Below are 14299 nucleotides of genomic sequence, written 5' to 3'. Positions count from 1 at the left end.
ATCGCCGATTCCGATGTCCCATTCAAGTCTATGGGACTTCCGGTATAGGAATAAGAAAAACCCTATTTTTGCCTTGTACAGCCTCTCTAGGGTCTGTACGGGCCTTTCGGGGGGGCTGTGCCGACTGCCCGGGGGTCTGTACCGGCCTGCCGGGGGACTGTGCCGGCCTGCCGGTGGTCTGTGCCGACTGCCCGGGGGTCTGTGCAGGCTCTGGGGGTCTGTGCCGACTGCCCGGGGGTCTGTGCGGCCTGCCGGGGGGCTGTGCCGGCCTGCCGGTGGTCTGTGCAGGCATCGTCCGATGGGACTACAAGTCCCATCGGGCGATGCCTGCTACCATGACAGTGATTGACACATTAGCCAATGATGGGACAGTAGTAGTCCCATCATCCGGCTAATGTGTTGAATGTAAAAAAAAACAAACAAAAAAAAAACAACATGCAACATACATGCTACATACTACATACATGCTACATACATACTACATACATGCAACATACATACAACATATATACTACATGCATGCAACATACATACAACATATATACTATATATACTACATGTAACATACATACTACATATATACTACATGCTACATACATGCAACATACATACTACATACTTGCTACATACATACTACATGCATGCTACATACATGCAACATACATGCTACATACTACATACATACTACATACATAATACATATACTACATGCATGCAACATACATACAACATATATACTACATGCATGCAACATGCATACTACATATATACTACATATATACTACATGTAACATGCATACTACATATATACTACATACTACATACATGCTACATACATGCAACATACATACATACTACATACATAATACATATATACTACATGCATGCAACATACAACATATATACTACATGCATACTACATATATACTATACATACTACATACATAATACATATATACTACATGCATGCAACATACATACAACATATATACTAAATGCATACTACATATATACTATATATACTACATGTAACATACATACTACATATATACTACATGCTACATACATGCTACATACATGCTACATACATGCTACATACATACACTACATGCATGCAACATACATACACTACATGCATGCAACATACATACTACATATATACCACATGCATGCAACATGCATACTACATATATACTGCATATATACTACATGCATGCAACATACATATATACACTACATACAATACATTCATACAATACATACATATAGACATACAGTACATATAACAGAGTACATACTCACCGTCACTTGTCACTTTGATCCCCGAAGCCATTGTCGCCTGAGGAATAAATATCAAAATAAAAAAACACCAATATACTTACCCCGATCCGCAGAAGTCCACGAGGGTCCCACGTCTATTTTGCGTGGAGAACAGCAGCATCAGCTGATGCTACCGTTCTCTACCAGCTCCAGGAATACAATGACGGAAGGTAGGTATCCTTCCGCACTGTATTCCTCCACCACTGTAAAAAAAAGTCCCTAGTCTCACTTTATGCCATTGCTGCATGGGAATTTCCCACGCAGCAATGGCATAAAGTGAGACTAGGGACTTTTTTTTTTTTTACACTGTGGTGGAGGAATACAGCGCGGAAGGATACCAACCTTCCATCATTGTATTCCTGGAGCTGGTAGAGAACGGTAGCATCAGCTGATGCTGCTGTTCTCCACGCAAAATCGACGTGGGACCCTCGTGGACTTCTGCGGATCAGGGTAAGTATATTGGTGTTTTTTATTTTGATATTTATTCCTCAGGCGACAATGGCTTCGGGGAACAAAGTGACAAGTGACGGTGAGTATGTACTCTATGTTATATGTACTGTATGTCTATATGTATGTATTGTATGTAGTATATATGCATGTTGCATGCATGTAGTATATATGCAGTATATATGTAGTATGCATGTTGCATGCATGTGGTATATATGTAGTATGTATGTTGCATGCATGTAGTGTATGTATGTAGTATGTATGTAGCATGTATGTAGTATGCATGTAGTATGTTGCATGTATGTAGCATGTAGTGTGTATGTTGCATGTATGTAGCATGTAGTATATATGTAGTATGTATGTTACATGTAGTATATATGTAGTATGCATGTTGCATGCATGTAGTATATATGTTGTATGTATGTTGCATGCATGTAGTATATATGTATTATGTATGTAGCAAGTATGTACTGTATGTCTATATGTATGTATTGTATGTAGTATATATGCATGTTGCATGCATGTAGTATATATGCAGTATATATGTAGTATGCATGTTGTATGTATGTAGCATGTATGTAGCATGTAAATTTTTTTTTTTTACATTCAACACATTAGCCGGATGATGGGACTACTACTGTCCCATCATTGGCTAATGTGTCAATCACTGTCATGGTAGCAGGCATCGCCCGATGGGACTTGTAGTCCCATCGGAAGATGCCTGCACAGACCCCCGGAGCCTGCACAGACCACCGGCAGGCCGGCACAGCCCCCCGGCAGGCCGGTACAGACCCCCGGGCAGTTGTCACAGACCCCCGGAGCCTGCACAGACCCCCGGACAGTCGGCACAGACCCCCCGAAGGCCCGAACTGACGGCGCATCATGATGCGCACAGACAGCGCATCATGATGACGTCATTTCGGCAGCCAATCAGAGCCACAAAAGTGGCTCATTGCATTTTGGACTTCCGATTCCGGTATCCGATACGAAAAAAGTATCGGTACTCGGTATCAGAATTCCGATACAGCAAATATCGGCCGATACCCGATACTTGCGGTATCGGAAAGCTCAACACTACTTTTAACCCTAAAAATATAAGCAGTAAAAAAGTATCTCATTTTATAAGAAGTTTATATATTCTGTATAGCGTTTCTGATCGGTGGGGTCTGGGTCCTGGGCCCCCGCCAATTAGTGAGGGGCAACGTATGAGTTCATTAGTAAGTCTATGGGTCTGTACCTTTACTCACAGAGCCGTGTATGGACCCCATGCTCCGCTCATGCAGAATACGTGGACTTCAGAGCCATCTTTTGATCAGATTGGTGGGGGTTCAGGTCCTGACGACCCCCCCCCCCCCCCACTAAGCAGAAAGTTATATATAGAGTCTTTTATAAAATGATGGTAAAACAGATGACCCCAGAAGGCATCCATATCCTTTTAGAGCGATCCTGACCGGCCCATAAACAGCGCCTGTATTCTGCGAGGAGTTTCCGATTCTCAGGCTGGACAGATAGCCGGTATATGACAAGTATGGCAAGCAGAAGACCCTCCATGATGCCGTCCCAATCCTTAATCTGAGCAAAATTTCGGGATATTGAAAACCCAAATTTGCTAAAAATTACTGATTATCTGATCAAATCTCACCAAGGAAGTCTGCGAGGAACGAAACAAAGAAGACGTGAGACGGGGTGACCGATGGCGGACGATTACTCACCTTTATGGAGGTCTGGACTGCAGACTCAGGCGGGTAAACAATGAAGTGCCTTAATGTAAAACCAAAGCCCTCGGAGGCCCTCAGCAACATCACATTCTTTGGACCGGGCCAGCAGAAGACTTCCTCCTCCGTCGGCGATACCATCTCACTATGTTCTCGTCCATCTTTGTTTTTCGACACCTAAAAAAAAAAAAAAAAAGGAAAAAAGATGAAAGTTATTAAAAACCTGAATATTAAAAAAAAAACAAAACATTCTCACCGCATCGCAAAAATATATAATATGGCAGCATTATAAAAGGTTTGTATCCCGGTTACGCCGAATGACAAAAGCGGAGGGACGTACTGAACCTTTGCAGCAGACATCGCCTTTGTTCCATCGCAGGGGATGGAGCCATAGACATAGTGCTACATGGAGACGGCAGCTGCTACTCCGGCTCAGTTCTGACCTTTTGCCCTGCGGCCCTCCCCCTTGAAAACAAGCCCACATTCTGCAAATTCTGTCACCGGAGATAACAATCTGTATGCTGAACAAGTCATTAACTGGCACTGGCTAGCCACCAAGAGGACATACCCCCCCAAGCGGCCAGACATTGGGGGCGACGTCGGAGGGGCTCAGTGTGGTGATCATTTTAAAAGACATCAGAGATCCAGAAATTAGGAAAATCAATCTCCGCCGCTGACTTGCTACTTTACCAATAAAATATGGCTCTTTTGAAAGGAGAAATCCACCATTAAAGTCGGTCCTCAGTTCTGACATCCTTTAGGACGGATTCACGCATGGTCATAGATCCATCACCAATTAGGGCCAGTTTTACACAACCAATAGTCATGGCGCGGTATGGACCACCCATTGTACCCCCGGCACAAACTCTGTAGTCTCAGGCATACAGGAACCTGCAGAATTTGGGCGAGGAGACCCGCGGCTTTTCTGGTCATCACGGTCCATACTCGGACCATGAAAGTTGGGCGTACGATACCGGACTGACGAGTGGGAAGAGGAGGTGCAGAACATGAACATTTTTCTTTGGTAAATACGGGTATGGATATATGTGTATGACCTTTCTAGCTTCTTTATTGGCGTGAACATCATTGATGGAACATACAAAAACCTCTTCATCTAAACCTCTTCTCATCTCCCACTGAAACAAGATCACGGCTCCGTTTCCACAAATTTAAAATGTTTTCCGCGTTGGGTTCTTTCATCTTACTAAGGAGCTGACAAGTAGTCTTCCGGCTTGGACCAGCAACAATCAGCCGTATCAGTTTGGAACCCTTGCGGTAAAAAGTCCAGTTATAGGGATAAATCTAATAATAATATAATAATAATCTTTATTTTTATATAACGATAACATATTCCGCAGCGCTTTACAGTTTGCACACATTATCATCACTGTCCCCGATGGGGCTCACAATCTAAATTCACTATCAATATGTCTTTAGAATGTGGGAGGAAACCGGAGTGCCCGGAGGAAACCCACGCAAACACGGGGAGAACATAGACTCCTTGCAGATGTTGTTCTTGGTGGGATTCGAACCCAGGACTCCAGCGCTGCAAGGCTGCAGTGCTAAGAACAGAGCCATCATACAGTGCTATCCACTGTGCCACCGTGCTGCCCACAAATTTATTTAGCGCTAACATTCGGCAGCACTGTACACTGCAGCATTATCGTGAAGGAGTGTTCCTAGGAATGATCATCTCTCAGTTAAGCTGCAGTGCAAACAGGCTGTCGATCGCAGTATGAAAAAGCAAAACGCTCGCTCATCAAGTGAAAAGATCTTTTAGTTTGCACACAAAAAAAAAAAAACCAAAAAACACGTTTTCGGCAGCACATCACCCTACATAAACAGGACCTGTGCTGCCGAGAGCAATGGCAGCCTATGTGCACATAATCGTTTCCAGATCATTCAGTGCACATTTGATGCGGAGTTTGCCTGTGTAAACAGGTTATTAGAAGACCGCCGATATTTAGCGCTGCGCAGTGTAAGTGCTCCCTAAATGCGACCGTAGGGGGAATTCGGCATTACACAGAAAACCTATTAATTTTAATGGGTATTGAATAATGCAGGACAGTACCAGGCTTCCAGAGCGAGAGGCACCATTAGTGGCCATTCTCCAGTCTGGCTATACACAGTAGATCGCTGAATGATAAATTTGTTTCACCAGTCAAGACATGTCTGCCGACTGCACCATGCACAAGACCACCAAACCTCAGCCGATTGCTAATGAGTTTTCAATGGGGAGAGAGAAAAAAGCTGCTGACAGACTCCTCTGGCAGCGTCTTATCTACCCTGAGAACAAAAGAAAAAGGGCATTAAAATTCCAATAGCTGACCTTTCTTTCTCCCCAACAGTCATCTGCCGGAGAGTCAGGATGCTTCCCCATACCCATCAGATGGTTGGCCGGTCACAATCTTTCATATAATGTGTATGGAAGCCTAAAAAAGGATGAGGACCCTGAAGTTAGCAACCCATTTATTAACCCAGAACTCATTAATAGTTTTTTCTAAACTGGAGAACCTTGTTAAGTAATGAGGAGTAAATTACAGGGGCAAATGTCATTTCAATTATTGGCCAAGGATTTCATCCTCTGATAATGAAGTCTGATCTCATGGGCTACATTGTATTTCCATCCATACACATGACCCTGAAATGCTGAGGTTTGGTAAGTTTTTCCTGCATTAAGCTTGACCATAGCACATGTCACAATAGAGGCCCCTATTGTCTGCGGTCACGAGGGTCCCAATAAGAGGAAATTAAAATGCTTCTGTGGCGCCCCCAGGAGTATGGCCACCACAGTGGCTTTGCCTTCCTCCAGGGGAGGGTAATGCCAGGCTTGGAGGCAATGATGGGTCTCTCTCGCAGTCAATCCATACATGCAACACAGTTCCACTCCAGGCCAGCAGGGGGGAACTCTGAACCAGGATTGAGGGGAGGGGTGCCCTCTGAGGGCCAAGAGGAAGGAGTGGTCAGTTAGTCTGCAGCAGGTGAAGTGTGGAAAGAAGCTGGAGGTTGAGCTAGAAAGGAGATCTCCCTCAGCTGAGAGTGCATGAACTGGAGCCTGGTCTCCACGGCTGTACGGATACTAAGACTTGAGGCACAACAGCAGCTTTGATAGAGAGCCAGGACTAAAGAGGAGTCCCCGAGAGAGGCTACAGCTGTCTGCCGTGCAAGTGAAGTTCTTGGGAACATCTGACAGGAGGAACTCTAGAGTAACTAAGTACTGGAGTGCTTCACACCACAAGGCGTTAGGAAGGAGACTGCACAGCCCGTCTGTGAGAGAATCCCTGAGTTGCTTCCAGGCTAGCCTGCTCCGTTACCATCTGTAATCAGGACCCTGGACTGCAGTTATCAAGTAAAGGTACAGAAATTGCACCCCGCTGTGTCTTGTCGGCTTCCTACCCTTACGGCACTGCTACATCACCGTGCCATCCACCTCTACACTGCCCTGGGACATTAGCCCTGCCAGTGGAGGGCTATACCATCCCTGCTGCACCACACCATCTGTCCCAGCGGAGCTGTCTGCAGTGTCGGCTTAACATCTCCCTTGCCTAACACCACAGGTGGCGCCACAAACTATTCCATTCCATTAACTACAACCCCATTACTTGGGCGCCCACAGCCACGGTCCGGGTCACCCCTGCTGTGACACATTCCCCTGACACCGGCCCGGTACCGAGTACCCCACAGCCCTGGGAGGGCGACCCACTTCTTCCATATCAGGTTATTATGGCAATCACACACTCCCCACACCAGCATACTGCTCAGTAGGCAAGTAACGGATCTGGTACAGCCCGCATATGGCTCAGCAGGCAAGTAACAGATCTGGTACAGCCCACACACCACTCAGCAAGCAAGTAACACATCAGGTAAAGCCCACACACCAGCACACCGCTCAGCAGGCAAGTAACAGATCTGGTACAGCCCACACATCACCCAGCAGGCAAGTATCGGATCTGGTACAGCCCAGACACCACTCAGCAGGCAAGTAACAGATCTGGTACAGCCCACACACCACTCAGCAAGCAAGTAACAGATCTGGTACAGCCCACACACCACTCAGCAAGCAAGTAACAGATCTGGTAAAGCCCACACACCAGCACACCGCTCAGCAGGCAAGTAACAGATCTGGTAAAGCCTACACACCAGCACACTGCTCAGCAGGCAAGTAACACATCTGGTGCAGAAAAACTATATACACAAATCTCAGTCATCAGATCTGGATTAAGTAAAATGTCAACATCACAGTAAATGTCAATGACTGATCATATTGTTATTCCAAGCAGATTTTTTTCTCCAGGAAAAATGTTTATTTGCCATTTGAGAACTCCAGAAAACAGATCAGTTTGGGATTCTGCTAAAATTGGTTTAAGAGGACAGTAAATGTCTCTATGGGAGAGACATTACAGGACATAGGGGAGACAAAAAAAAGCCCTGCCCCAAATACATTTATGCGGAAAAAAAGTTAAAATTGTCAACAAAAGGTGGATAGCCCCTTTAACTTATAAAGGTTTTAAGGAGTTGGAGTGTGTGTGGGGAGGGGGGAAACGGAGGCATCAGAACCTTGACTTACTGACCCTGGATTTTAGGCTGTGTCCCAGAAAGAAAGAAAAAAAAAAAAAAAAAGATCCACCATGGGAATGGGTAGCATGTATATCCACAGATTCTCCATGGAAAATTTGTGTAAGGATGTGTGGCAAAAAAATAAATAAAGAGAAAACGAGTGTCAATCTTGGATTGTCAGTGGATCCTCTAGAAATCAAGTGTTTTATCATGACTGGTATCATTTCTTTATTGGGTATCTGGCGGCACATTTTTGCTGCCATTTTAGTCTGGGCAGACAGGGACCATCACATTCATTATCTTTATGTTTTCTGACATAATGCCCAGGTATCTGGAGACTACCTACACCCCTGGTTGGTAATGACGCTGCTGCTACATTGAGTACCTCTGACATTAGGAAAGTTCATTGGCTCTCAGCCACCATAGAACATTCTACCATTATAAAAATATACTGAAGGCAATGGAACAACAATATTGGGCAATGATGCAAATAACTCCCCATTTAGAAACTAACCCTACAATGACAAATCATTGCATACCCTTAATCTAAGAATCTGCAAAAACACTAGTGCATGCCCTCACCATCTCCCACCTTGACTACTGCAACCTCCTGTTCTGTGGCCTTCCCTCTAGCCATCTCGCACCCCTCCAATCTATCCTAAACTCTGCCAGACTAATCCATCTGTCCCCCAGCTTCTCCCCTCTTAATGCCTTCACAGGCTCCCCATTACCCAGAGACTAGTTCAAAATCCTAACCATGGTATACAAAGCCATCCACAACCTGTCTCCTCCATACATCTGTGACCTCGTCTCCCAGTACTTACCTGCATGCAACCTCCTATCCTCACAAGATCTCCTTCTCTACTCCCCTCTGATCTCCTCTTCCCACAATCGCATACAACATTACTCTCACGCATCCCCCCTACTGTGGAACTCTATGCCAACATATCAGACTTTCCCATACCGTGCAAACCTTCAAAAACAAACCTGAAGTACCAACACTTCCGACAAGCCTACAATGTACCGTAACCATCAGGGCTGTGGGGTCGGTGCTCATTTTGGTGGAGTCGGAATAAAATGGACCGACTCCGAAAATATATCATAAATAGGGTACAGTAATTCAATGCAGAATGTGCTGAATATTTTTTCATAGGAATTTGGTAAAGTTATGAAATGTCCTATAATCCTATAAATGGCTGTTTTATTCTAGATCTAAGGCTACATTCACACACAGCGTTTTTCCTGCGTTTTTTGAGGATACGTTTTTCAGCTGCTAAAGCAGATCAGCTTTTTAAAAAACCGCATCATCTGAAAGGTTTTTGAGCTCATAGATAATGTTTTCAATAGCAAAAGCAGATTAGAAATCTGCTCTTTTTATCCATATCTGTCTATTCATATTTTATCTGTACCAAAAAGAATGAAAGCCGGGTAGCACACAGACAAACACTCCTTTTTTTAGCACCAGTCAGGTACACCTCATAGCTGCCCAAAAGGACGCCCAAGACAGGCATTGCTCGTCCTCAGTAACACATCATCATCGATAGAACGGAATAAACAGACTGCATTCACCACCACATCATCTTAAGGTGCAGGCTTTATTTTCAAGTGTAGGGGTGTGCAGTATGAGGTTCTGCAGCAGCTGAAGTGTGCAGTATGAGGTTCTGCCCCCCCCCCCCAGGTTTGATCCTGGCTTCGCCCATGGTGTGAATGTAGCCTGAGGATCTGGGCTTTGTCTTAGCTGAGATAAGTCATAGTGAAATATATATATTATATATATACACACACAGTACAGATCATGATTATGAAAATTGTAGATTCACTCTGGAGGCATCAAAACTATGAACACATGTGGAATTATATAATTAACAAAAATGTGTGAAACTGAAAATATGTCTTATATTCAAAGTAGCCACCTTTTGCTTTGATTACTGCTTTGCACACTCTTGGCATTCTCTTGATAAGCTTCAAGAGGTAGTCACCAGAAATGGTTTTCACTTCACAGGTGTGCCCTGTCAGGGGATTTCTTGCCTTATAAATGAGGTTGGGACCATCAGTTGTGTTGTGCAGAAGTCTGGTGGATACGCAGCTGATAGTCCTACTGAATAGACTGTTCGTATTTGTATTATGGCAAGAAAAAAGCAGCTAAAAAAAAAAAACGAGTGGCCATCATTACTTTAAGAAATGAAGGTCAGTCAGTCCGAAAATTTGGGAAAACTTTGAAAGTGTCCATAAGTGCAGTGGCAAAAACCATCAAGCGCTACAAAGAAACTGGCTCACATGAAGACCAAGAGTCACCTCTGCTGTGGAGGATAAGTTCATCCGAGTCACCAGCCTCAGAAATCACAGGTTAACAGCAGCTCAGATTAGAGACCAGGTCAATGCCACACAGAGTTCTAGCAGCAGACACATCTCTACAACAACTGTTAAGAGGAGACTTTGTGCAGCAGGCATTCATGGTAAAATAGCTGCTAGGAAACCACTGCTAAGGACAGGCAACAAGCAGCCAAGACTTGTTTGGGCTAAAGAACACAAGGAATGGACATTAGACCAGTGGAAATCTGTGCTTTGGTCTGATGAGTCCAAATTTGAGATCTTTGGTTCCAACCACGGTGTCTTTGTGCGACGCAGAAAAGGTGAACGGATGGACTCTACATGCCTGGTTCCCACCGTGAAGCATGGAGGAGGAGGTGTGATGGTGTGGGGGTGCTTTGCTGGTGACACTGTTGGGGATTTATTCAAAATTGAAGGCATACTGAACCAGCATGGCTACCACAGCATCTTGCAGCGGCATGCTATTCCATCCGGTTTGCGTTTAGTTGGACCATCATTTATTTTTCAACAGGACAATGACCCCAAACACACCTCCAGGCTGTGTAAGGGCTATCTGACCAAGGAGGAGAGTGATGGGGTGCTACGCCAGATGACCTGGCCTCCACAGTCACCAGACCTGAATGCAATTGAGATGGTTTGGGGTGAGCTGTACCGCAGAGTGAAGGCAAAACAAGTGCTAAGCATCTCTGGGAACTCCTTCAAGACTGTTAGAAGACCATTTCCGGTGACCACTTCTTGAAGCTCATCAAGAGAATGCCAAGAGTATGCAAAGCAGTAATCAAAGGAAAAGGTAGCTACTTTGAAGAACCTAGAATATAACACATTTTCAGTTTCTTCACACTTTTTTGATAGTTATATAATTCCACATGAGTTAATTCATAGTTTTGATGCCTTCAGAGTGAATCTACAATTTTCGGTGTGTCCAAACTTTTGGTCTGTACTGTATATATGTAATCGATATTACATAGTGTATTACATATTTACAATTTATTACAGTTTTTTGCGTTCTAAAGTTGTATTCCAATAAATATATATTAATAAATAATAATAATAATCTTTATTTTTGTATAGCGCTAACATATTCCGCAGCGCTTTACATTTTGCACACATTATCATCACTGTCCCTGATGGGGCTCACAATCTAAATTCCCTATCAGTATGTCTTTGGAATGTGGGAGGAAACCGGAGTGCCCGGAGGAAACCCACGCAAACACGGAGAGAACATACAAACTCCTTGCAGATGTTGTCCTTGGTGGGATTCGAACCCAGGACCCCAGCGCTGCAAGGCTGCAGTGCTAACCACTGAGCCACTGTGCCGCCCATATTATGTTCTATCTAAATATCTTGATTATTGTATCATAAAAATGATTCAATGTCTGATGTTCACATTGTACTACAATAAATTTTTCACTTAAATATAAGCAATATATGTGGGAGTCGGAGTCGGTGTAAGGGAAATTGAGGAGTCGGAGTCGCAGGTTTGGCTTACCGACTCCACAGCCCTGGTAACCATTGCTCCACTATATCGCTGCACGACCAGCTCTACCCTCACCCATCATCCCTTGTAGACTGCGCCCTCGCGGGCAGGGTCCTCTCTCCTCCTGTACCAGTCAGTGACTCGTTTTGTTCATGATTATTGTACTTGTTTTTATCATTTTTTCCATGGCACTTTACAGGTGAAAGGAGTATACATTAAAAAAAAAAAAAAAAACGAAAAAAAAAAAACACAACAATGTGCCCCAGTTCCAATGAACATCCATGGATAAAGCGGTGGGATCGGTGGCAATATAAACAAACCATAACCCATAAATGTATGGTAATACATAAAACTTGTACGGAGGTAAAATACTAGATGCTCCATCGCTGGTGACAAAGCGGGTGTGCATAATACATAATGGAGGCGTTATCTTATATGTCCAACTGTGCTGCCTTATCACATACAAGTCCAGCCGGCTCCCATCAGCGGCTCCCATCAGCGGGTGGTATACCAGATAGGCAATCACCCTACATTGTTTTCCATTGTCGAGTCCTGCACACAACTCCCTCACATAAAGACCCAAACTAATGAAATCCCCCCTCAGTACTGGACATGGGCTGTGGACAAAGCCGCATGGCAACAAATATGGCTTCCTCCAAAAAGGCTTGTGAAATTGAATTTTCTCTTTTCACCTTAACTAGGCCTCTTTTCCATTCAGGAGCCTGGAGGATAGATGGAATGACAGCCATAGTGGTTGAGATCTGACTTGGGCATCATTTTTAGAAGGTTTTATTGTTACTGCTAGTGTCTTGCTAAGAGAACCCATACACTTTAGGTAAAAGTCTTCCGGTTGCACTTATTCATTCTCGTCTGGACTATGCCAACTCTACTGACTGGCCTTCCTCTTCCTAAACTTTCTCCAACTCAACCTGAATGTGGCTGCGATGGATGGATCTCTGTCCAGCCAGTACACTGATGCCTCCATGTTGTGCCAGTCGTTGCAATAGCTACCCATCAGCTACAGAATACAATATAAACTAGTGTCACTCAGCGCTCCACAGTTCTGCACCACCGTACATCTCCTCCCTCATCTCTGTCCATCATCCTACCATTGTCCTCCACTCTGTAACCGAAGACTAACATTTCTATAATTCAAACACCCCACTTTCACCTCCAAGTCTTCCCTCGTGTTGCGCCAGTTTTCTAGAATGCACTACCCAGGCCTAGGGAATCCGATTAATACCTAGCCCCCACATATTTCATCATGCTTTAAAAACACCTCTCTAGATAGACCCATCACCCCACTTCACTAAACTAATTCTTACATTTCCCCTTTCAAAATTTACCTCAGATTCTGGTCCCTCGGACTCATCTGTCTCCACATTCTCCATGCTCCCAATAGCACTTGGTAGCTGCACTTAAGCTAGATACTGGCTGTAGACTGGCTCATTACTCGAAATGCCCAGTTATGAATGCTGAATATTTTGGGCCTGTAACAAGCACTGGCAGCATCTTTAGATGAAAAAAAATCCAATATTTTTCATTTTACGTTTATGGGGAAGCTGAAAGGTGTAATTATTACCCAATGCTTCCAATTAGAAATGTAGTATAGTTCTCCTGATAACCAGTCGCTAACCTCATGTAGAGCATTGCATTAATTAGGTATCCATGGTTACGACCACTGACAGTTGCTGGCTGTAACTATAGATACCTAATGTACTGCAATACCCTAAACATAGGGTGAGGCTGGTTTCACACTTGTTTTTTTGCGCAAAAAAAGCATGCTTTTTTTCCTATACTTTACATGGGTGCGCATACACATAATAATAATAATAATAATAATAATAATAATAATAATAAATTTTATTTTTATAGCGCCGACATATTCCGCAGCACTTTACATTTCAGAGGGGATTTGTACAGACAATAGACATTACAGCATAACAATAATCACATACAGTAGATTATAACAAATACCAAGAGGAGTGAGGGCCCTGCTCGCAAGCTTACAGTCTATGAGGAAAGAGAGAGACACGAAAGGTGGGTGGTAACAGTTGCCCTGATTGTAGGGACCAGCCATAATGTTAAGTGTGTAACAGTACAGACACAGAGGGATAATGGATGCATAAAGCATGTGGGAACATGATGCTGGGAACCTGGTTATGGTAAAACTTTTGGCTCTGCCACACAGGAATAGATTAGGTTAATGTGTTGAGGTGATAGGCCAGTCTGAATAAATGCGTTTTCAGGACACGCTTAAAATTGTGGGGATTGGGGACTAATCGTATTGACCTGGGAAGTGCATTCCAAAGAATTGGCGCGGCATGTGTAAAGTCTTGGAGACGGGAGTGGGAGGTTCTGACTATTGAGGATACTAACCTCAGGTCATCAGCAGAACGGAGGGCGCGGGTAGGGTGGTGCTGAGCCATGGAGAGCTTTGTGGGTGAGGGTA

General features: G+C 44.0%; 1 protein-coding gene across 6 annotated transcripts in view; it reads right to left on the bottom strand.

The window, feature by feature from the left end:
- Positions 1 to 14299, bottom strand: part of ARHGAP21 (Rho GTPase activating protein 21) — a 165370-nt gene that overhangs the window by 98557 nt on the left and 52514 nt on the right. For all 6 annotated transcript variants that reach the window (XM_073581785.1, XM_073581781.1, XM_073581782.1 and 3 more), the window contains exon 2: positions 3480 to 3659. In XM_073581785.1, the coding sequence (XP_073437886.1) occupies positions 3480 to 3659 (180 nt within the window). The remainder of the gene's footprint in view (positions 1 to 3479; positions 3660 to 14299) is intronic.

Source organism: Dendrobates tinctorius, unplaced genomic scaffold (assembly GCF_039654945.1).
Source record: "Dendrobates tinctorius isolate UK_male_01 unplaced genomic scaffold, ASM3965494v1 ptg000070l, whole genome shotgun sequence".
Lineage (NCBI taxonomy): Eukaryota > Metazoa > Chordata > Amphibia > Anura > Dendrobatidae > Dendrobates > Dendrobates tinctorius.
This window is presented reverse-complemented; position numbering and strand designations above follow the sequence as displayed.